General features: G+C 52.1%; 1 protein-coding gene across 2 annotated transcripts; it reads left to right on the forward strand.

Annotated features, from left to right (window-relative positions):
• The first annotated feature begins 5796 nt into the window (after nt 1-5796).
• On the forward strand, nt 5797-22800 carry TYRO3 (TYRO3 protein tyrosine kinase). Of its 2 annotated transcripts, XM_040492346.1 has the most exons (20): nt 5797-5973; nt 7791-7974; nt 8217-8317; nt 9090-9260; nt 10740-10826; nt 11627-11742; nt 13287-13464; nt 14160-14305; nt 14878-15022; nt 15408-15537; nt 15621-15721; nt 16265-16360; nt 16699-16779; nt 17226-17318; nt 17745-17866; nt 18282-18391; nt 18575-18734; nt 18979-19115; nt 21290-21585; nt 21639-22800. In XM_040492346.1, the coding sequence occupies exons 1-20, from the start codon at nt 5853-5855 to the stop codon at nt 21671-21673; spliced, it is 2610 nt and encodes an 869-aa protein (XP_040348280.1). In that variant the 5' UTR covers nt 5797-5852; the 3' UTR covers nt 21674-22800. The 2 variants fall into 2 exon arrangements, with proteins under 2 accessions (XP_040348280.1, XP_040348279.1); XM_040492345.1 differs by having other exon boundaries at nt 21290-22800.
• Nucleotides 22801-23205: the final 405 nt, after the last annotated feature.

The following is a 23205-nucleotide window of genomic DNA, read 5'->3' on the forward strand; positions in this document are numbered from 1 at the left end:
AGAGATTATCAATGAAATATATGTTCCTTCTTTGGATCCTGATTCAAACAAACCTAATATAAAAAGACATTTTTTGAGATTGTTGGGGAAAATTAAACACAAACTGGGTTTTATATGATATTAAGGATTTTTAAAAAAATTATTGGGTATGGATGTGTTTTTTTGAAAAATAAACTTTATTTTAGACTAGTTTTAGATTTACAGAAAAATTGCAAAGAGTTTCCATTTACCTAAAACATAGTTTCTCCATTTCTTTAAGATTTTTTTTTTTTTTAAGTAATCTCTACAACCAGCATGGGGCTCAAACCCACAACCCTGAGATCAAGAGTCACATGCTCTTCCAATTGAGCCAGCCAGGCATGCCCCCCCTTTTTTATTTTTTACTTCATTATTTATTCTAGAGAGAGAAGGATAGGGAGAGGGGCAAAGGAAGAGAGAGAGAGAGAGAGAGAGAGAGAGAGAGAATCTTCAGCAGGCTCCACACTTATCACAGAGCCTAATACTGGGCTCCATCCCACAATTCTAGGATCCTTCCACTCTGAGACGAAGTCAAGAGTCAGTTGCTCAACCAAGTGAGCCACCCAGTTTTTTAAAGTAAAGTCTACCCCCAATTTGGGGCTTGAACTCAGGACCCCAGGATCAAGAGTCACGTGTTCTACTCACTGAGCCAGTCAGGTGCTCCAGTTTCCCGTTTTTAACATCTAACATTCAATTGTACATTTGTTAGAACCAATGAACCAATACTGATACATTATTACCAACTAAAGTCCATATTTTATTCGTATTTCCTCAGCTTTACCCTAATGTCTTTTCTCTGTTCCATAAGAACATTTAGTTGTCATGTCTCCTTAGGCTCCTCCTGGTGTTGACAGTTTTGTAGACTTTTTGTTTGCTTGTTTTTGATGAGTTGGACAGAATAGTACTGGTAGAATGTATAGAATGTCTTTCAGTTGGGTTTTGTCTGATGTTTTTCTCATGATAATACTGGGGTTATAGGTTTTAGGGAAGAACAACACAGGGATGAAATGCTATTTTTATCACATTGTGTCAAGGCACCTACTATCAATATGACCTACGACTGTTGATGTTAACCTTAATCACCTAATTGCCTGGCTGAGGAAATTTCAGATCTTTGTACTGTACCACCCCTGCTTCCAATCCCATCCTCTTTGGAAGGAAGTCACTCTGCGTGGCCCACACTTGAATGTGGAGGCTTGCTTCCTCTCCTTAAGGGTGGAGTGTCTACCTAAGTTATTTGTAATTCCTCTGCATGAGAGATTTGTCTATGCTCCCCATTAACTTATTTATTCAAAATATTTGACCCTTTGATAGACCCCATCATTGTGTGTGGGGAGGATAGGGGAGGGTTTGGGTTTGGGTTTTTGAGCAGTTCTTTTTGGCCCTGTAAGATGCTCCAAGATCATTTTGTATATTTTGTGCCCAATCCTGGAATCAGCCATTTCTCCAAAAGTCCTTAGTTCCTTTTATTGGGAAGTGGGATTAGAAATCAAAATTTGGGTGCTAGGTATGTTCATTGCTACTGGGGTGTCTTACTTTTAGGCCCTTCTCAACTGACAAAGGAAATATATCTATATATTGTTAATATGCGCATATCTATAAATGTTTCTATACATAAGCAACTGAATTTATATATGGATGAGGTTTTTATTTGTTAAGTCTGCTACAGTGTAATATTTATAGCTGAAATAATAATATGGCTAAGATTTGCTTTTAAGAACTCCAGGAAAACAACAAAAAATGGGAAAACAGAACACTGATTATCTAAGATAATCAGTGAAGTGGAGTGATAATTGCATTGGGGATTATACTGTACTTTGGTCTCTACTCATATATATATATTTAAAATATTTCATAATAAAAAGTAAAAAAAAAAAAAAGTCACTGGCCAGGCTGTAGTTAAAGAGGATCAAAAAGAGAAATACAGACAGCTAGATATAGGGCATTCAAACAAATATACTCACGCTCACACATATATTTCCTTTGTCAGTTGACAAAGGCCCTTACACATGGAACTCTTCCTTTCAGGGCCATTCCCTAGATGAAATTTTTTTTTAATGTTTATTTATTTTTGAGACAGAGAGAGACAGAGCATGAATGGGGGAGGGTCAGAGAGAGAGGGAGACACAGCATCTGAAGCAGGCTCCAGGCTCTGAGCTGTCAGCACAGAGCCCGATGTGGGGCTTGAACTCACGGACCCTGAGATCATGACTGGAGCCGAAGTCAGACGCTTAACCAACTGAGCCACCCAGGCACCCCATTCCCTAGATGAAATTTTGAAGAGGACAAATTTTTTCTTCCACACGTTTAGACCCACCTGCTGTTTCAGAAACCTCAAACTTATTGCTCTCTCCTACCTCCTAAGTTTGCTTTTGGGGAAAAACTCTGACCATTTGAAAGTCCCTCTGTGACTCTACATCCATGTTCGGTCTCTCCTAGGGATTTACCTTTCTGTTTCATCTTCAGCTGGGCAAGGAATGGCACTGTTTCTGACTCAGGAGCTTCAGGCAAGGGGTGTTTTGCAGGCACAACTGGCTTCACACCTGCAGGCAGTTTTCCTCCAAGCCTTGGAGTGGATTCCTTTCCTGCCTTCTCTAAGGTGATGGAGAGCACAGTCTTCGACCTTCCCATTCCCTAAGTGGAATTTCCCAACTCTCAATGGGTCCCAAGGATCCATTCTTTCTTAGTAGCTGGGAAATAATGGGCTCTTGGTCACAGGGCAGTGAGACTACCTTGACCCTATTGCTCACCTTGGTTACTTCTTGGTCCACCCACTCTTGCCTGAGTAGGGAGGACAGGAAGGTCCTAACTCTGAAAAAGAAGCTGAAGCAGGTGCTTCCTGAAACTGCTGGAAATTGCCATCAGGGAGTTCTGCTACTATGGGCAGATGGTTTTTATTTTTATTTCCAGGTTTGTCTGTGTCCTCTCTATCTATCCCTGGCCTCCTTGAGCAGTCCTGGATCATAAAAGGCAGAGTGGGCAGATACTTACTTCACCCAAGTAGGGAGATGCCATGGCCCAACCTAGCCCATCCATAATAATGGGTTGCTGCTGGCCTTTCCTCTCCCTATATCCCCTTCTTACTCCCCTGGGATAGATCAGAGCTGGCTTTGGTACTGTTCTGAGGACAGGAACTCTTGGGACAGCTGCTCTTGCATTATGTCAAATACATTTCCTGTTGATTTGATTAGTTTCATTCGAAGCAATGCATTTATGAAAGGAAGGGAGATTTTGCAGGCATGAATTTGCACAGGCAGCCAACCTCCTTCAGACACACACACACACACACACTCACACACACACACACACACACACACATTTTCTCCCCATCCACCCACAAAGTGTCAGTCACATTTAGAGTTTGCACAAATGTACACCCTCCCTCGTACATCACAATGCACACCCTCTTACCCACCTACACACTTCTTCCACAAAATCACACCTGCTCACATACCCTTTAAGCATGTTCCATGCCAGGAAGAGAGAGAGACAGAGATACATAGAGAGAGAGAGATGGGGTAGATAGGTAAGAAGAATGGGTTTCGAGGGCTCAGGAAAGCAAGCACTCTATGTGGGAGCTGGCAAGTCAGAAGACCAAGACCCCACAGTACCCCCTACCTTGTAAATAGAAATACTAAGAATTGATAAGGATTCAAAAGCGGGTATAGAGGAAGCAGGGACTCAGGGCTCCTGGCCCCACATGGAAAGTATGCTGCCCCAGGGTGACAGAGATGTGCCTGAGGCCTACAGCTGAGATAGGAAGTTTGTGAAGGCTGTGAGTACAGAATGCAGTGGCATCCATGACATATCCAGGAAGCCTATTTTGACTGATGGGAAAGGATGGTCCTTAGGCTGGGATTCCCTGTCAGAGTTCAGGAAATGATGGGGAGGAAATGAGGGGAGAAAAGAAAGTGGAAGTTTGGGTTTGGGCTCTAGGTTCAACATCCTCTAGGAGAGGTATTTCCAATGTCAAACAGAGTCAATAGGAGGAGGCTGCCTTTCACGGGAAACTTGAAATCCCCTGGAGAGAGGAGAGGTGGGGGAGATGGCCTCAACCAGTGACAAGTGCTTAAGCGTAGAGCTGCAGCAGCCACTGTACTGCAGTCTTGCAGCCACTTTGCCACAGTCGCATGGCCCTGGCGAACCTGGCTTCAGCTCCAGACTGTTGTCTGCCTACCCTGATCCAACTCAGCCCAAACTCAGAAGCTGTGGATTCTGGAATGGAGCAAGTCTTTTCCTTTAAGAAAGGTCCTGAAGCCCACCCACAGTACGCAAGAAATTTGGCAGAGTGCTCAGCTAAACCAGACTTGAGGCCCCTACCAAGTCTGACAGCCCTTCTGGAATCTCTCCCTGTGTTGCCACCTGGGGGCGCCCCCAGCTGGGTCTGAGGCTGCCTCCCGCACTGCTGTTGTTGTTGTCATTAGTATAATTAATAAGCAAGCACTGATGGGGCCAAGTGGAGGAAGAGGCAGGCCCCTGCTGCTCAGGAGAATCCCTGATAAGATCCAGTGTGGCTATGGGAAACAGGAGGCTAAGTGGTTTGTCCTTCCTCTTTACCCAGCACTTCTGGAAGGGCCCTCTGGAGTAATCTCCAGGGGACAGGTAGAGGCAAGGGCAAGGGGAGGGAAACTCTTGGTAGGCTGCATTTGGAATCAGCTGTGTATCTTCCTGACAGGATGTCTTTGAGCACAGCCATCCCCCCGTGATAACTGGTTGTGGGGCAGGCCAAGCTCTGAGGCAATTATGAATTAATTTAACAGACATCTGTCTGTTTCTTTATGGAATGCCTATTGTGTGCAAGGTGGTCTACTAATAATAGCTAATGTTTTATTGGATTCTGTGAGGACGTAGCCAACTTCCACACCATGTCCTAGGGAATGGGGGATAGAAGCAGAGGAAGCAACTAGGAAGAATGACAGCCCTAGAAGATATGGGCCATTGGGCTTTGGCCTATGTAGAGTAGCAATGGGGATGTCAGATGAAACCTGAGGATTACCAAAAAGATCTTGGAAAACTCGAGACCCAAGGCTCAAGATCTTGGAGATAAAGGGGTGGGAAATGGCGCACGGAAAAGGGAAATTTGGGTGAAAGCCTCAAGAAAGAAGCACGAAGGGGTGTTAGTCCAGTGGGGGAAGGCTTGAGTCACGATTTCGGGGCTCTGATGGTTGGGAATCTAGGGGACTGAGATGCTTTATGTCCTGAGAGGGGGGACGAGGTTCTGGCATCAGAGCCTGGACAAAAAATTGGGGTGCGGTAGAGGCTCGAGCGAGGTTTGACGGCAGGATCAGGAGTGCTAGGTTTGAAACGATGCTGGAGTGTGTTTAGGGAAAGGAGGGGCGTGGCTGGCTGCGCCACCCGGGCACCAGCAGATCCTCGGGTCGGCACTGGGCAAGCTGGCCCGGGGTGCCGCCGCGGTAGGGGAGGCCCGCGGGCGGGCCGCGGGCCGGGAAGGCGGCAGCAGGGTGGGCGCTCGGAGCGAGCCGCCCGAGGCTCCGCGGGGGGGCGGTACGAGCTCAGGCTTGCGGGCGGGCTGGTTGGGGAGGAGGCGGCGGCTCGGAGAACATGAATCAGCGGCGGCGGCGACGGCGGCGACGGCTGTGGAAGGAGCGCGGTGGCCCATCAGCGGCCCCGGGGACCCCGCGCTGCTGACGGCGGCCGCCGAGACTCGCTGCGCGCGCGGGTGTCGGAGGCGCGGGCCCCAGCGCCGCCCCCGGACCGGCCCCCGCCCCTCCCGCGGCCCTCCTCTCTCGTCCCTCCTCCTCCGTGCCTCCTCCCTCCTCTCTCCTCCCTTGTCGCTCGCGGGCCGGGCCCGGCATGGTGCGGCGTCGCCGCCGATGGCGCTGAGGCGGAGCATGGGGCGGCTGGGGCTCCCGCCGCTGCCGCCGCCGCCGCCGCCGTCGCTGCTGCTGCTGGCGAGTCTGGCCGCTCTGCTGCTCGCTGAGCCCGCGGCCGCAGGTAGGGGTTGGTCGGGAGCGGCGGAACGCTGGGGGCTGCGGAGGGGCGCGGCCGGGTGGGCGCCGAGGAACCGCAGCCGAGCGAGCCCCGGGCCTGGGCGGGCCGGAGAGTTGGGTGGGGGGACCGGAGCTGGAAGGCCGAGATTGGGGCCAACGCGGAGTGGGGGGGTCGGCTCTGCGCGGGGTCCGCTGCCGGCTCTCGGGCCGGGGCCCCACCCCCAACTTTCTGGCGTCCGGGGCTCTTCGGGTGGAAGGGAAAGGAGTGGGGCTGTGGGCTGAGTGGTCAGAGGGGGGTGTTCGGGACTGGATTTTCCCGCCTCGACGTACCTAGATGTTTACTCTCCGCTCCCAGTCCTGGAGACCCCAATTCTGTCCACCCTACACACGAAGGTCCCACTCTGAAACCACTGGAGCTGGACTGAACAGCCAGGAGGCACACCTGCACCATTGAGGGTGCAGGGGCTGTGAGGGTGCCCGGTCACAGAAAACATCTGTACATACTCTAGATCCTGTACCCACTCAAAGCTTCCTGAAGCGGGGATTGTTGGAGAGGATAGGTTGGAGGAAGGTTGCTGGTCTTTGTGGGGGTTAGCCTCCTGTTCCCACATGGCCACTGAGGCATTTGCCGGTTGTGGGAGTGCTCCTCGCAGCACTCTGCATCTCCAAGTTCACACTACACCCCTCTGGGACTGTTGGGTGTGTATGGGGTGTGAGGTTATCCCTCCTTGCCCTGTGACTGGCCCTGTGACACAGGCTAAAGTAGCAGCCATGGAGCTGGCACCTTGTTTTGAGACAGCACTCCCTGGTATATCAGATTCTCAGAGAAGGGAAGGGGAAGAGTGGCAAGTATTTACAAGCTGAAAGGGTAGATCTCAGAATTAGGGAGCCCAGGAATTTGCCTAGAGTTGCGCAGCAAAGGGTAGGAAGAAGCAGGAATGGATTCAGCTATGTGGATAGTTCACCTGCCCCTCTCTGCTTAAAAACATACCAGAAGACCAGGAGGGGTGTGTGTGTGTGTGTGTGTGTGTGTGTGTGTGTGTGTGTGTTCGCGTGCACGCTTGTGTGTGTGGATGCCTGCAGAAGGTAGTGCTCCACAGGGTGGCTCCTGTTGGTGTGACAGTAGCTCAGGGGTCTTGGACTCCCTGTTCAGGGCCCCTCCCCTCCCTTCTACCTCCTACCTCCCTAGCACCCGCCCCTGCACACATTCAGGTATAAATAGAGCGGGTGGCTGCCAGGAAGGCTGCCATGTGTTTGATCTGACGTGGTTCTGTAGCCATATGTTCTCCACTTCAGGGGAGCACCCCCTTCTTCTCTTCCTCAGCCTCCTTTCATTTGCCAAGGTGGGATGCGGGGTGAGGTAGGGGGGTGCCAGCAGCAGTGTGAGTTCTGGCCTGAGACCTTGGGCAGAGAGCTGGCCGCCTGTTGCACTAGATGGGTGCAGCAGTCATTCTCAGGGCGGTACCCTGCCCCAGGTGTATAAGAATGCCCCACCTTTATCAGCCTGGCTTGTCTTCTTCTGATGGTTGGGCTTGAACTTAACATTGCCCAGTAGCGAAGTATGCGGAAGAGGTAACTATCTTAGAGCTGGGGGGAACTTGGCAGTGTCAGAAATGGTGCCTGGAGAGCTTGTCATGTTCCTCTCCCCAGACAAGGCCCAGGCCACCTTCCTTCCCACCCTGTCCAACATCTACTTTCTTGACCATTAGCTGAGAATGAGCCCTCCGACCCAGAAATTACGTTCTGGAAGAGAATAGGTGATATTTCCAGAGACAGGGGCCCTCTCAAGCATACTGACACCTTCTCCTTCCCACCTCTCAGGCCTGAAGCTCATGGGAGCCCCGGTGAAGCTGACAGTATCTCAGGGGCAGCCGGTGAAGCTCAACTGCAGTGTGGAGGGAATGGAGGAGCCTGAGATACAGTGGGTGAAGGACGGGGCTGTGGTCCAGAGTGTGGATCAGGTGTACATCCCAGTCAGTGAGCAGCACTGGATTGGCTTCCTCAGGTGCAGGACTGTGGGGGAAGGTGTGGCATGCCAGCCTGGGGGCAGGTTATGCTTTATGGGGGGGCTTGGGAACTGGGGCATTGCTGCTGTCCAGAGGTCTGGGTTGTTTTTGTTTTTGTTTTTGTTTTTCTCGGCATTGTTTGGAAACATCCAGAAGTGGGGGCAGGCTGAACCACTGAGTCTGCTCAGCACAGCTTCCCCTCTTGACCCTGGGAGGCGAGCCTGGTGTCCTGTTTCCACAGCCTGAAGTCAGTGGAGCGCTCTGATGCAGGCCGGTACTGGTGCCAGGTGGAGGATGGGGGAGAAACCGAGACCTCCCAGCCAGTGTGGCTCACGGTAGAAGGTGAGGAGGCAGGGACACAGGTGGGCATGTTGGCCTGGAGCAGGCGCTGTCTGCTAGTGACCACACCTCTGCAGAAGAAAGCTTGGTGGAAGCTGAGCTGCCCAACTCCCTCTGGGGCCTGACTGACCAGGCTCCAGGCCTTCCCCAGACATTGGAACACCATACCCATTGGAATCTGGGTATTTCAGAGCCAAGGGGGCAACTAGGACTTACAACCTATGGGGTGCAGTCAGTTTCAGTTGTCTGAGCAACAAGCCTCAACCACCCATTTGGGCCTGGACCCTGTTTTGCCAAGTGGCCAGGCCAGGAGGGATGGGGGAGGGGAGGAAGGATCTGCAGCTGCGGGAGCTCAGAGCTGTTCAGCCCAGGAAAACAAAGTGACTAAGAAAGTAACAAAGGGCCCTGAACGGGATCTGGGGCCTGCCAGCAGAACTCTGCTAAAGCTTCCGCCCACTCCCCCTCCCTTTCTGGCCCTCCCCCACTCCCCACCCTCTGCCTCCTCCCTTGCTCTGAGAAGGGCTGTCAGAGCAGGTCTGGGAAGAGAGAAGCTCCCATGCCCAAGAGGAGAGCATAAAGTATATTCCTAAGGTGCCCAAAGAAGAGAAGCTCCCTCACCAGCTAGATGGCCTGTTCTGCAGTTGACCCAATCATGAGGGCTTGTGGGACCTTCTGCATAGAGGGCTACAAATGGTAGCAAACTTGTGGTTTGGGGTGGTTGAAAACTGAGAGGTGGCAAGGCTCATTCCCCACCCCCCCCCCCCTTTCTCCTTAGGTGTGCCATTTTTCACTGTGGAGCCAAAAGATCTGGCAGTGCCACCCAATGCCCCTTTCCAGCTGTCTTGTGAGGCCGTGGGTCCCCCTGAACCTGTTACCATTGTCTGGTGGAGAGGAGGCACAAAGGTTGGGGGACCTGCTCCCTCTCCTTCTGTTTTAAATGTAACAGGTGAGCAGCATCAGGAGGGGCTTTGAGCAGGGGTGGTGAGGCTGGCAGAGTTCAAATCTGTGTAAATCACCAGGTATGGTATTGTGAGTGTCCAGAAAACACCCCAGTGCCTGGGTACCTGACCTGCACCATTACTAAGCTCATTGAGTCAGGTGTGCTAGGCTGGCAGATAGGCCGATTAGTGGTGATCCTGCTGGGTGTGTTTGGAGGGTGCTGGAGCCTTTCCCTGTCCTTCACAGTAGTCCAGGCCATGCACAGCTGGCCCTGGGAGATGGAATCGTGTGGAACCAGGGGCACCCATTCCCCCCACCCCTCCCAAGGGAAGGAGCCAGGAACCAGCCCACGCAGAACTAGGAGGAGTGTCTGGCAGACTTGCCTAGAAGACAAGAGTCTAGGGCTGCAGAGTGGGGAATGGCAGGGAGAAGGAAAGGTGGGGGGTGGCAGCACAAAGATACAGGAGCCGCCTCTCCTAATGGCCCTTTCCAGAAATTTCTAGACATTTTCTCAAATAACTATATTTATCCATACCTCCACGCAGATACACCCAAAGCAGTAATGCACACCCACCTGGACCCCAAGATCCTCACACACATACTGAGGCTCATGAGGTTCACTTATCTGTGAAATAAAGCTAAAGTTCCTGGTCGAGACTTGAACTGACCAAAAAAGTTGGGAATCTGAGCTTGGTCTCACACACTGGAAGGTGGGAGGGACAGGTTCTGTTGTGCCAAGTGCCCTAGCAATATGAATCTTGAGCAGAGGTGGGCTGCGGGACCTGATCAGGAGGTGCTGGGCTAGAGCAGATTAGAGGGAAGTTTGGGTTCAGTTTTCTCCAGATGTACGTGGTTGGGACCTCAGACAGCCAGCCTGATAATAAGCACTCACTGAACTCCTACTCCACACATCACACTGTGCTAGGCACCACGGGGGATCTAGGGAATACAAAAGAAATAGAAGCCATCAGTCCAGCCCCCAAGGAATTAGTGTAATTGGGGAGACAAGACACATGCATAAAGAACTGAGAACTATTGCAAGGCAAAGAATCTGCAAATGTAACAATGATACGGCATAGAGCAAATAAAGAAGGGCTCTGGAATGTGCAATAAAGGAGTGAACAGAAAAGGGAGGGAGCTTTGTGCTATCTTCAGGAGGTGGATTGAGGTAGGGGGGAAGTAGTAGAACATTCCTCAAGTGTTCACTGTGCCATGCAATTTATGTGTGTTACGTCATTTGGTTCTCACAATTCTCCCATTTGGGAGATGAGAAGACAGAGCCCCAGCATTGGGGTTTATATCCAGGCGCATTAGACTCCAAAGTCCCTGTTGTTTCCAACATATCCCATTGTTTAGCCCTTCCTTCCGGCTTGAGGGACTTCTAGGATACTCAGATCCAGAGCCTACATATCCCCCTTCCCTGGTGGTCCCAGAATAAATGCAAGTTGCTGCTTGGGGGGCGCTGACTGAGGTTTTCTGGCCTCAGGGGTGACCCAGAGCACAGTGTTCTCCTGTGAAGCTCACAACCTTAAAGGCCTGGCCTCTTCTCGCCCAGCCACTGTTCGCCTTCAAGGTAGGAAGACTGGCAGGAGGACTGGTGGGGGGGGGGGAGGGAGGGAAGGAGAGTGGGCGAGTCAGGGGCGTTCTCAGCCAGCTGATGAAGTTGCAGTCATTTGGTGTTCTAGCTTCCCGCAGCCCTGCTGGGATCTGAGGGATGAGGGGTTAATTGGCAGAGCTCCATCCCTAGTGAGGGCACCTGAGACCCTGCCGTGGCTGAGATGAGAATAGAAACCTGACGTCACAGCAGATTTCCCATCACGAAGCAGAGTCCTTGCGAGGGAGGGAGAGAGGGAGCGAGCAGGAGATGGTCAAGGCTCATGCCCAACCTTGCTTCTGGCAGCCCCTGTGGAGGGAATGGGGCTGGGGAAAACAGCCTAGCAGGTTGATAGAGGAGATCCAAAGGGCTGGTATGCACAAAGGGAGGGAAAAGGGAGGGAGAGAGCCAGTGTGTGGAGGAATGGCTTATGGTTGCAGGGACAGCTTCTCATTTGTATCTCTCAAGGCCAAGGTGCTGTCCCCACATGCACCCACTGTCTTACCCTATTCCTTGGTCAGACAGGGCCCCTGATTCATAGAGAGGCGACCTCTCTCCCCAGCCAACGCACCCTCCTGGGTATGAGCAGCTGTCCCTTACTGGTTGCTTGGCTTGTATATTACTGTGGTCCTGGGAGTGCTGAGTAGCCATCGTTAGGTCGGGGGAAACTCCAGACCTTAGGGAGGGACTCAAAGCAAAGGACTCCCATGCCTTCTGCTTCCTCATATCCTTGCTGGGCACTGAACTCCAGGGCACTGACTCTCACTCCCTGTCCACAGCACTGCCCGCAGCCCCCTTCAACATCACAGTGACAAAGCTCTCCAGCAGCAATGCTAGTGTGGCCTGGACACCAGGTGCTGATGGCCTGGCCCTGCTCCAATCATGTACGGTCCAGGTAGGCTGAGAGCGAGGACAGACTCTCCTGGCCATGTTCGTTCTGTGTCTGCCTTGGTGGCACTTTGTTCACGGTGGTATCACTTTTACCTACATTTGCCCATAGGACTTGGTTTCTAACCCTGTTCAGGTGTTGCTGTCTTACCAGGAAGAACTCAACCCACTGTCCCTTATTATAGGGTACTCTGGCAACCAAGTGACTTGGCAAGTTGGCTCTAACCCGTACATTCTTCAGGCTGGAAAGCAGATCACTAGAGCAGATTTGGGATGCCTGGAAGGATTTTTCTTATGTCGGCAAAAACCCAAACCTTTGATTTAGCTGATACCTGTACCCTTATGCCCCACCCCCTGACTCATGCCAAAGAGAACAAGGGGATCCGAGGGGTTCTAAACACCAGAGAGTGGAAAATCTGGGTAAGGTAATAACAAAAACAAGAAGCAATGCATGAAGCCTTATTTTCATCTGTTTACTCAAAGGTATTTAATGAACACTTTGAAACTGTTCTAGGCAGTCCCCTGCCCCTGGCAGGAGAGGTCCCTGCTACTCTGGTCTATACCATTTAGAGGATGCCACTGTGGCCCTTCTTTGGCTGCACCCCTTGCCCCTGGGCAAGGAGTCTGTAGAGCCAAGGAGATATGCCTATCTAGATCATGAGGACACCCCCTACCCTTTCCCCAACTGCCACACTACACCATATTCTAGATACTAGGGATGTCTTGCCTTATGGTCCCCAGTCTGCTTCCAGGGCCTGGCCCATCTTTGGTTTGTGCACCTCTAAGTCCAAAGGGCAGCCATTGTGGGGGATGGGTATGCAGGCAACATTGTCCACACCCGGGCATCTGATGTTCCTCTCGGTACAGACCCTTGGCTCGGAGACTTTGTCTTCTTGTGCTACCACATTCTGGCTTGGGAATTCAAGGAATCAGAGGTTTATAAATGCAAACCTGACCTTCCAGGTTGTTTGGAAGCTTTATTTGTCAATATACGAAGACAGGGAATATTTTATTTAATAATTTGTGAGCTGATTTATAACATTTAAATATTTAGCCCCATGGTACATGGGTCTCCATTTGTACTCTTGCCCTGGGCCCCCAAAATGTAAGGTGAAGTCTTGGTTCATGGTGCCCCTAGGCTCTCAGTTACTCTGCCCTTGAGAAACTGAGACTTTGCACTGGTTACAATACATGGTAACTCTATAACCCAGTTATGAACCGAGCATAAAAGGGCATGAGTTTTCTGGAGTAGATGAGAAAGTCTTTGACAGAAAAAGTGGTATTTGCACTCAATCTTAAAAGATGAGTTGGACTTTCCTATGAAGAGCAAGCAAGATCATTTCAAGCAAAGGAACAGCATTTGCAAATGCATGGAGATGTGGAACCTGGTGTATTATTGGAGTGGTGGGCGGTGGGAGGGGGTGGGTTGCAAGTGTTTGCTGATAGGCTTAGAGGAGTCATTAACTCAAGATCCCCCACCCCCCATGCCTATGCCACAATCCCATTTTCTATCTCCGCTCTCTCCCTCATTACTTTGCTGCTTTTCTGTAGGTGACACAGGCACCAGGAGACTGGGAAGTCCTGGCTGTTGTGGTCCCTGTGCCACCTTTTACCTGCCTGCTCCGGGACCTGGCACCTGCCACCAACTACAGTCTCAGGGTGCGCTGTGCCAACGCCTTGGGGCCTTCTCCATATGCTGACTGGGTGCCCTTCCGGACAAAGGGTCTAGGTAAGGGACTTAGCAGAGTGGCTGGGCAGGGCTCCAGTGGGGAAGAGGTGATGTTGGCTCCAGTTCTGAATGAGGTTGCTTGAGAGAGAAGCTACCCGAAAAAGAGGTTCCTGCCTCATCCAGCAAACACTGAGTATCTGCTGCATACCTATGAACTAGATAAACCCAGCTCCCTTCCCATGCAGCTTTAGTTCTAGGGGGGTGGAACAGACAAGCAGATTAGAAAAGATCAGATAATACCAGAAAAGATTGATGAAGAGTGCCCCAGGGTGGTCCAGGCATACCCCCTGTAAAGAGACTGAGGTTTGAGTGATAAGGAAGGAGCCACACTGGGGGAAAATCAATGCAGAAGAGGGCTTAGCAAGTGCAAAGATCCTGCGATAGGAACTTGCCTGTATTTCTCTTAGCAATTGCAAAGAGGCTGGTGGGGCTTTGAGGGGGAAGTGGTGAAGGATGCTCCTGAGGCAGTAACCAAGAGCAGCACTGTACCTAGCAGGGTGCTGTGGGTCCTGCCTTTACTCACTGGTCCTCCACAGGATTAAAAGTGAGAGCAGTCAGGACTGGGAGGCAAGCTTTAAACCCCACCTGTAGCTCTCTGAGCTGTGTAGTTCTTGGGAGTTGGTTCCAAAGGCCAGCATGGGATAGTGATAGTGGGAAGGGCAGGGCTCTTAGTAGCCTTCTCTCTTCGGGTACAGCCCCAGCCAGCACTCCTCAGAACCTCCATGCCATCCGCACAGACTCAGGCCTCATCCTGGAGTGGGAAGAAGTGATCCCTGAGGGCCCTTTGGAAGGCCCCCTGGGACCCTATAAACTGTCCTGGGTTCAAGACAACGGAACCCAGGTAAGGGGCACCCAGGTAAGGGGAGACAAGCTTCCATTCTTCAGGTGTACCAGAGTCAGCTCTCAGGGCTCTAAGGCCTTTCTTTAGAGCTTCTGAATGGCCGTCCTTGGTGGGCCTGGGGACTTTGGTGGGCTCAGCTTCCCACCACCCGAGGGAGAGGGAGTCCACTTTTCCCCACCTCCCCCTGCAGGCTTCTTCCCTCCTTATTGGATGGTGTCTCCAGTTAGGATTGCATCCGGTGGGTGGCTGCTTTGTTTGTAAAGCAGGAAGCACATTCCTGCACCAATTGGGGAGGGGAGGGTGCAGATAAGACCATCTTATCCCAAGCCTAGTTCCCTCCCATCCCCCACCTCTGCCAGCCAGGACTGAGCCTTGTTTGTGTTCAGGAGAGGCCTCTGCAGCCTGGAGCAGGAATGTGATGACTCCCAGCATGTTGTGTTCCTGAAGCCCCTGAACCCACAGTGTCCCTTGCCTCCTGAGTTCCTAGCTAGACCTTTTTCTGACTTTCAGGCCCCAGCTGGAGGCCTTTTCCTCAGACTCAAGTATGGGATGGGGGCTTTTCCTGGCTGCAGGGTGAGCTGACAGTGGAGGGGACCAGGGCCAACTTGACAGGCTGGGATCCCCAGAAGGACCTGACTGTGCGTGTGTGCGTCTCCAATGCAGTTGGCTGTGGGCCTTGGAGTCAGCCACTGGTGGTCTCTTCTCATGACCATGCAGGTAAGGCCTGCAGGGGAAGGGCACAGGGGAGCAAGGCTTTCAAGGGCAACCTAGACTGGTGGAAGGAGGCTGGCAGTACCTTTCCTGCTAATAGACCCAAAGACTCAGCAGTTGAGGCCAGGGTTGGTATTTAAACTAAAAGTCATTCTCCTCCCCCTGCCACAGGACTAGCATAGGAATCTCTGGTCGAGTTGTAAGTCCCAATAGCCAGGGCCAATCACTGACAGGTAGGAACTCTTGGGTCTTCCTTCGGAGCTGCTTTCCACTTGGGACTTTTATTGACTTAAGAGAACCTCTTGACCAGACCAGATGGCCATCATTGGAAAATTCTAAAGGGACTCTTTTATGTCAGCCTAGCTCATGCCACTCCCCCTGTCTCCCACAGGCCAGCAGGGCCCTCCCCATAGCCGTACATCCTGGGTGCCTGTAGTCCTGGGTGTGCTGACAGCCCTAGTGACGGCTGCTGCCTTGGCCCTCATCCTGCTTCGAAAGAGGCGGAAGGAGACACGGTTCGGGTAAGGGGGTAAGGACGTGGAGGGAGAGGCAAGTGGTGACTGTAGATCTTGGAGCTGATTCCAAGTCCTGGGTTTCTTCTTAGGCAAGCCTTTGACAGTGTCATGGCCCGGGGGGAGCCAGCCGTTCACTTCCGGGCAGCCCGGTCCTTCAATCGGGAAAGGCCTGAGCGCATCGAAGCCACACGTGAGTGTGGGGAATCATAGGAGGAAAAATGGACTGTCTTTTTTTCTTCCTTTCTTTCTTTTTTAATGTTTATTTATTTATTTTTGAGAGAGAGGGAGAGAGTTCACCTGAGCTGAGGAGGAACAGAAAGAATCCCAGGCAGTCTTCACACCCAGCCCTGAGCCTGACAAAGGGTTCTATCTATGAGGGGCTTGATCCCCCCACCGTAAGATCATGACCTGAGCTGTAATCAAGAGTCACAGGCTTAACCGACTGAGCCACCCTGTTTTTTGATGTTTATTTGTTTATTTTTGAGAGACAGAGGGAGAGAGCCCCTAACTACATTCTTTTTGCTAGCTCATTAATTTGACCAGTGTGCCTGAACATTGATGAGTCCTGAGCACACGGTAGTAGAAAAGACACAGAGATCTACCCTCATGGATGTCTCTACTCCAGCTATGGGAGAGCTAAACTAAGCTCATGTCTGCACTGAGGGTGGAGCCTGGGGTACGAGTCAGGAGCAGGAGAGGCCCCTCTCCTTTCTTACCACCCCTCTCCCCACAGTGGACAGCTTGGGCATCAGTGATGAACTCAAGGACAAACTGGAGGATGTGCTCATCCCAGAGCAGCAGTTCACCCTAGGCCGGATGTTGGGCAAAGGTGTGTGGGGCTGCACAGTGATTGGCAGGAGTGGAGTTTGCCATATCTGGGTGTGTTTGGTTGCTCCTGTCACTTTGGGGGTGTAGATTTAGGGCAGCTCCTATAAACAGGATTTATTTGTAAATGCCTGAGTTTGGGATGTTTGGAGGAATGGTGGCTGGGGATGAGGAGGACTGAGGAGCACTCCCAGCATACTCCCTTTGGCTGCAGACGGAGGAGCCTCCTGCAATGTCCCCAGGGTCTAGTGATTTGTGTCCCTGTGGAGGGTCACCTGGGAGGAAAGGGGGTGGGAGGCAGTAGGGCAAGGTGGCCTCACCGTCATTTGAGTCGGTTCCTAGGAGAGTTTGGTTCAGTGCGGGAGGCCCAGCTGAAGCAAGAGGATGGCTCCTTTGTGAAAGTGGCTGTCAAGATGCTGAAAGGTGAGTGAAGAGTAGTAGACATGGAGTGAGGAGTGGAAGGGGTGACTGATACAGAAGCAGGCTCTGCTGGGTCCTTAGACTTTCCAAGAAGAGTTACTCATCACTAAGTAGGATGCTGCCTGTGCCCCGTGAATAATTCAAAGGCATAAACCCACACAAGTTTGTGCCCTAGCCTTTGCTCTCTGCCATCAGCAGTGACTCCTCTGAGCTCATTCAGGGTGATTAAAGCTGTGGTTGCTTGAGCTTCTGGACTATCTAAACCAAAGGGAAGACCATTAGCAAGCAGAGAGGTTGTTGGATAGCCCCACTCCATGGGGGTTTCTCCTGCTCATGCCAGTCTGTTTCCTGAACTCCCTGGGAAGCCCAGGAAGGACAAGGCCTAGGAGTCTTGGATCAGAATTGTGGGCACATCTCCCTCATTCCCTCTCTCCTATCTTTTTTTCCAGCTGACATCATTGCTTCCAGCGACATTGAAGAATTCCTCAGGGAAGCGGCTTGCATGAAGGAATTTGACCACCCACATGTGGCCAAGCTTGTTGGTGAGCTCCTTCTTAGGGGAGGCAGAAATACAATAGAGCTAAAACTGTTCCGCCAAGGTGGGAGGGCAGCCTGTGGGAGAGAAGTTTGGACTTACGTGGTGAATAAGCAGATAGCAAAATAGCAAGGAGAGTCCTGGCTGAAATCTGATCAGACTCAGGTAAGGAATTTAGTGTGCAGGCCCTGTACCAAAGGTCTGCACATGAAGACTGACCATTTGAACAGAGGCAGAGGAGGAGGGGACAAGAAGATGTTCCAGAGATCTAGGGGCAGACAAATCTTGAGTAGTCACCAGGCCACTGTGGACTTATGGAGAAGGAACAGAGCCAGGGCTAGAGGTAGGACCTAGCAGTTGGGAGGCTCACGCAGACCCCTAAGCTGTCTCTTGACGTTTATGTGCCCTGCTTCTGACTCTCCCTTGTCCCCAGGGGTGAGCCTCCGAAGCAGAGCCAAAGGCCGTCTCCCTATCCCCATGGTCATCTTGCCCTTCATGAAGCATGGGGACCTGCACGCCTTCCTGCTCGCCTCCCGGATTGGGGAGAATCCCTTTGTGAGTGCCTGGGGTGGAATGGCCAGGAGTTGGAAAGGGACAAAGACCCTGGGAGAGAATTTGGCTTGGTGAGCAGGGCTGATCAAGCTGGCTGGGAAGAGGCAGGCTGGGTTTTACCCTTTTTATGCTAGAAGGCTTCCTTCTCCCTCAGAGCCCTGCTGGGCATTTTAGTCCGGGCAAGGGCCCTTTCTGAGAGAAGAGATCTGTGGAATCCCACATGAGGAGTGCCTTGACTCTTGGGTGCTGTCTCTCTCTCAGGTCTGCCAAAGCTTCTTTGTCTTGGGAAGTCCCTCCATCCCCCTCCTTTCATTAATTCCAAGGACAGTCATTAGGCTTTCTGGCCAGGGAACCCCATTCATCTTGCTCTGGCTGGGTGGGCAGATCCAGCCTGAGTTTGCTCTGTCTGCCCCACCAGAACCTGCCCCTGCAGACCCTGGTCCGGTTCATGGTGGACATTGCCTGTGGCATGGAGTACCTGAGCTCCCGGAACTTTATCCACCGAGACCTGGCTGCTCGGAATTGCATGTATGTGAATTCCGGAGGGCTTGGGTGGGAACGAGCAGCTAATGACAGGAAGACTAATGGTCAGTTCTCACCTGGGACTGTATCTGCTATGTGTGGGGACAGCTGGGGAGCAAAGATACTCTGATTTTAGTATGGCTGCCAGCATGGGGGAAGGCTGACTCCACCCTCCAACACCCCTCACAGGCTGGCAGAAGACATGACGGTGTGTGTGGCTGACTTTGGGCTGTCCCGGAAGATCTATAGCGGGGACTACTATCGCCAGGGCTGTGCCTCCAAATTACCCGTCAAGTGGCTGGCCCTGGAGAGCCTGGCTGACAACCTATATACTGTGCACAGTGACGTGGTGAGCCGGGGAGCACAGTGAGGCCTGGTGGTAACATAAGCAGTGTGGCCCAGTGTGTGGGTGGACCTTTGGAATCCTCAGGGACCGTGGGTGGACCTTTAGAATCCTCAGGGACCTAGCCAGGTCTCTGGGCTTTGGCTGCCCCCTTATAACACCTCTATGCTCTAAGATGTGCTTGTCTTAGGGTTCTGCCCAGCTCAGGGAGCCTAACGACATCTCCCCTCCAACCTCGCTTCTTTCCCAGTGGGCCTTCGGGGTGACCATGTGGGAGATCATGACGCGTGGGCAGACGCCGTATGCTGGCATTGAGAACGCTGAGATTTACAACTACCTCATCGGCGGGAACCGCCTGAAACAGCCTCCAGAGTGTATAGAGGATGTGTGAGTGCCCTGGGAAGGGGATTCTGGGAGGAAATAGGAATTTGGGGGTTCAGGTGCTGGCTGCCAGCACAGCTGCTGGTCCATTGGGAGCTCAGAACCTCAGTTGGACCTTTTGTTTTTTGGTCCTTGTCATTAGAGGGACCCCAAACTGCCTCTTTATCTGCTACCTCCTGTTTTCTTTCTCTCTCCCTTTCCCGTCCTGTGTTTCTTGTTCTACCTTTTCTTACATGTTTTCTCCAGTTTTCAGAAGGAACCAGGAACCCTGAGGGCAGAAGGTACAGGGTTGAGCAACAGTGCAAGTTTCTGTCACCTTCTTCCCACCCCCGCTACTTCTCAGTCCCCAGCTAGTCTAAGAAAACCTCCTAGGCTGAGCCCTCCCTCCCCCTCAGAGAGGGCTGCATCAGGGCAAGAAAAAACTGCTGCTCTATCACATTCTTGCTAGACAAGGAGGGGGTGCTGGGGGCGGGAGGTTGGCCTCCTCTTGAGGGAGTGGAGAGACCTAAGATCCTGGGGAGAAGGGAACTGCCTTCTTTCCTTTCTGGGAGCCTGGAGCCTTTGGGAGTAGGGCAGGATAGGGATACACCCACTGAATAGGGGAGTGTTGTGAGCCCCTCGTGACTGGAAGACAGTGTTACCAGCATTAGCTGGGTACTTTACAGGCATTCTTTCAGGTAATCCCCCTCTAACCCTGTTAGGAAAAGTCTGTCATTATCACCGTTTTGTAGATGAGGAACTGAGATTAAAGAGGTTAAGTAACATGGCCAAGGTCATACAGCTATTAAGTAGATGAGTTGGGATATGAACCTAGATCCCTGTGATTTTGGAATATGTGCCTTTTAACCATGGCACCAAATGGAATTTGTTCTAGTGTTATTTCCCACACTGTGCAAGCCAGAGTTTCCCTGGCGCCCTGGAGGACCTTTTCACTAGTACCCGGGGGAGGGCATCCACATTGATCCAGTGAAGAAATCTGCTCCCTATTTCTTGCTGTGGGGTTGGACCACCAGAGGTCCAAGAAACATGGACAGGTAGAAGTCATAGCCCGAATGGTGGAGTCCTGTTTCTCTAGGGCAGTGAGCTTGAAGTGCCCTGAGCCTGGACTGTGTGTCAGAGGGAAATCTGAGCGCACTAGCCAGGCCTTACACCTCCTACTTATTCAGCACAGCTCAGGACATGGCAGGTTCCGAGGTCTCCTTGTGGCTGTAGCCACAAGGAAGATCTGGAGCTGTAGAGGCTTTGCTGAGCAGTGGGGACCAGGCCCGACTTAGTTGCCTCCCAGGCTGGAGCTACTGTTGTCAATAGGGCGGGCGCTGGCTTCCTACCAGGCAGCCTGGTGGACAGGCGCCAGTTGGCTCCTAGCACAGCCTTGACAATGTATCCCAGCCTGGCCACGTACTCATGGCCCTGACCATTTCCATGGCCTCCTCGATGTCTGGCACCATTCCTCCCATCATTGGGGGCCCTTGTCAGGAAGGCTAGTGTGTGGGGAGCATTTAGGGCTTCTGTTGTGGGCACAAGGGAGTCAGGCATTTGCGCGGCCTGGATCTGGTCTCAGCCTCTTTCAGTTAGTTCTTTTTTTTTTTTTTTTCTCTTCCTTAAGCCTGAGGCATTCCCCAGGAACAGGGATAAGACCTCAGGGAATCTGTAAGGCTCCTGAATGTGTATGTAAAAAGTGTTCCTGCCCGGGGGAGAGGGCTGGAAGCTTTTCTAGGTTCAAAGGTGTCCGTGAACAATGAGGATTTAAGTCTGCCTGAGTGGGTGAGGATTCAGGACAAAGGGCGGCTATTCAAATCCTTCCCATTAAAATAACAGTGACTCCAAGCTGTGTTCTGCAAGACAAAACACTCCTAGTGCCCCCTCCCAATATAACATAGGAGGGACTCTTGGAGCCTCACTTTCTGCCTGCTTCTACATGTGTGACCTTAGTCAAGGTTTTTAACCTCTCTCGGCCTCAGTTTCCACATTGGTGAAATCGGGATCATTTATTTCGCACATTTATTTGTGCGAATTAAATAATACATGTAAAATACTTAGAAGAGTGCCTGATACATAGTAAGTGCTTTATATGGGTGTGTTAAAGAAAAGTTTTCAAACTCCTGGTTCTGTATGTTTAAGGGGCCTCAGCTTCCCCTTTGGGCTCCTCACTGTCTCCCCATACCCTTCTGTCTGCCTAGGTATGAGCTCATGTACCAGTGCTGGAGCGCTGACCCCAAGCAGCGCCCGAGCTTCACATGCTTACGGATGGAGCTGGAGAGCATCCTGGGCCACCTGTCAGTGCTGTCCACCAGCCAGGACCCCTTGTACATCAACCTTGAGAGAGCCGAGGAGCCTGAGGAGGGAGGCCGCCTGGAGCTGCCTGGCAGGGACCAGGCCAGCGGCGGGGCTGGGGATGGCAGTGGTGTGGGGGCAATGGGGGGCACCCCCAGTGACTATCGGTACATCCTCAGCCCTGGGGGGCTAGCTGAGCAGCCTGCGCAGGAGGAGCAGCAGCCAGAAAGCCCCGTCAGTGAGGGCCAGAGGCTGCTGCTTCTGCAGCAAGGGCTACTGCCCCACAGTAGCTGTTAGCCCACAGAAAGAGGGCGTCCCGAGCTATGCTGCTGGCTCTGCTGGCCCGCCGCTGGCTGAGGAAGCCCTTTCTGACCCCAGCCCAGGCAGCAAGGCATGGAGGCTCCTGTGGTAGTCCTCCCAAGCTGCGCTGGAAGCCTGGACTCACCAAATCGCCCAATCCCAGTTCTTCCTGCGGCCACTCTGGCCTGCCTGGTGTCAGTTCAGGCCTTGGCTGGGTGGAGGTGGGCCAGGCCTGGTTGTCTAAACCCAGGCAGCTGGCAGGAGGGGGGAGGTTATGTTTCCATGGTTACCATGGGTTTGGAGAGGATTTGGGGCAGGGTAGATCTAGCCCTGTGGGCCCCTACTCTCTGGCTGAGCTGCCCCTGCTGCTTTAGTGCATGCATTGAGGTGTCTCTGACCAGGGGCCAGCTCTGCACATGCTTGGGGTTTAAATGCCCAGGTTTGCTCCTCCTCACAAAGAGATGCCCTTGTATTATTCCCTTTAGGTGAGAGTTGGTAAGGGGTTGATACAGGCGGGTCCCAAGCCCTATGGTAGGAGACAGTGGGGCATTCTCAGGTCTGAATCGTTATCCCCTTCCTGATGACCCACCTACCCTGCCTAGGCCAGGAGTAAAGTGCAGCTTTACTGACCAGGTCACAGCAAGGCATGCTGGATTGCTGCAGGCTACCATTTGCCCAGCCCATAAGGGCAGTGCACTAAGCCTGGCAAGAGGAAGGGGTGCTGTAGGCCCTGCCCAGAAATGCGTGGGGCCAGAGAGGAGTCCAGGAGCCCCTCTTTACGCCCTCCCACAGTCTGTCTGAGCATGCTACCAAATCCCAAAATATCCTAAGACTAACAGAAGCAGCTGTGTCTGAGCTCAGTCCTTCCACGCAGCATCCATCCCTTAGTCCCAATTTTCCCTCTCTGGAGACCCTCTTCTGTCCCAAGTCTCCAGAGAAAGAGAGAAAATAGGCCTGATGGCTGACGTGGGTGAGGGGGAGTTACTGGAGCCTGGACCCCAGCCTTGCTAGGGGAGCCCCCTGGATTGCATGGGGCAAGGCCCTTGCTGTTAGGGATATTTCCAAGCCGTTAGAAGCTGTTTAAAAACAGAAATAAAATTGAGAACTAAAGACTCAAGGCTTTGTCTCTTAACTGTTTACTTTTTTCCAGATCACAAAAATGAAGCATCTCTACATAGAGAAAAGTCTGGAAAGACATATGCCAAAATGTTAACAGCTGTTATCTTTACATGATGTGAGTTAAGGGGACTTGTTTTCCTTTGTGCCTTCCAAGTTTTTTGCATTGAGCACAAAATGCTTTTGTAATTAGGGGCGCATGGGTGGCTCAGTTGGTTAAATGTCCGACTCTTGGTTTTGATGCAAGTCATGATGTAGGTAGTTTGTGAGTTTGAGCCCCACATTGGGCTCCGTGCTGACAGTGCACAGCCTGCTCGGGATTCTCTCTCCACTCTCTCTTTGCCCCTACCCCACTTGTGCTCTTTCTCTTTCTCTGTCACTCTCCTCTCAAAAATAAACTTTAAAA

Source organism: Herpailurus yagouaroundi, unplaced genomic scaffold, assembly GCF_014898765.1.
Source record: "Herpailurus yagouaroundi ecotype Mexico unplaced genomic scaffold, PumYag 184, whole genome shotgun sequence".
Lineage (NCBI taxonomy): Eukaryota > Metazoa > Chordata > Mammalia > Carnivora > Felidae > Herpailurus > Herpailurus yagouaroundi.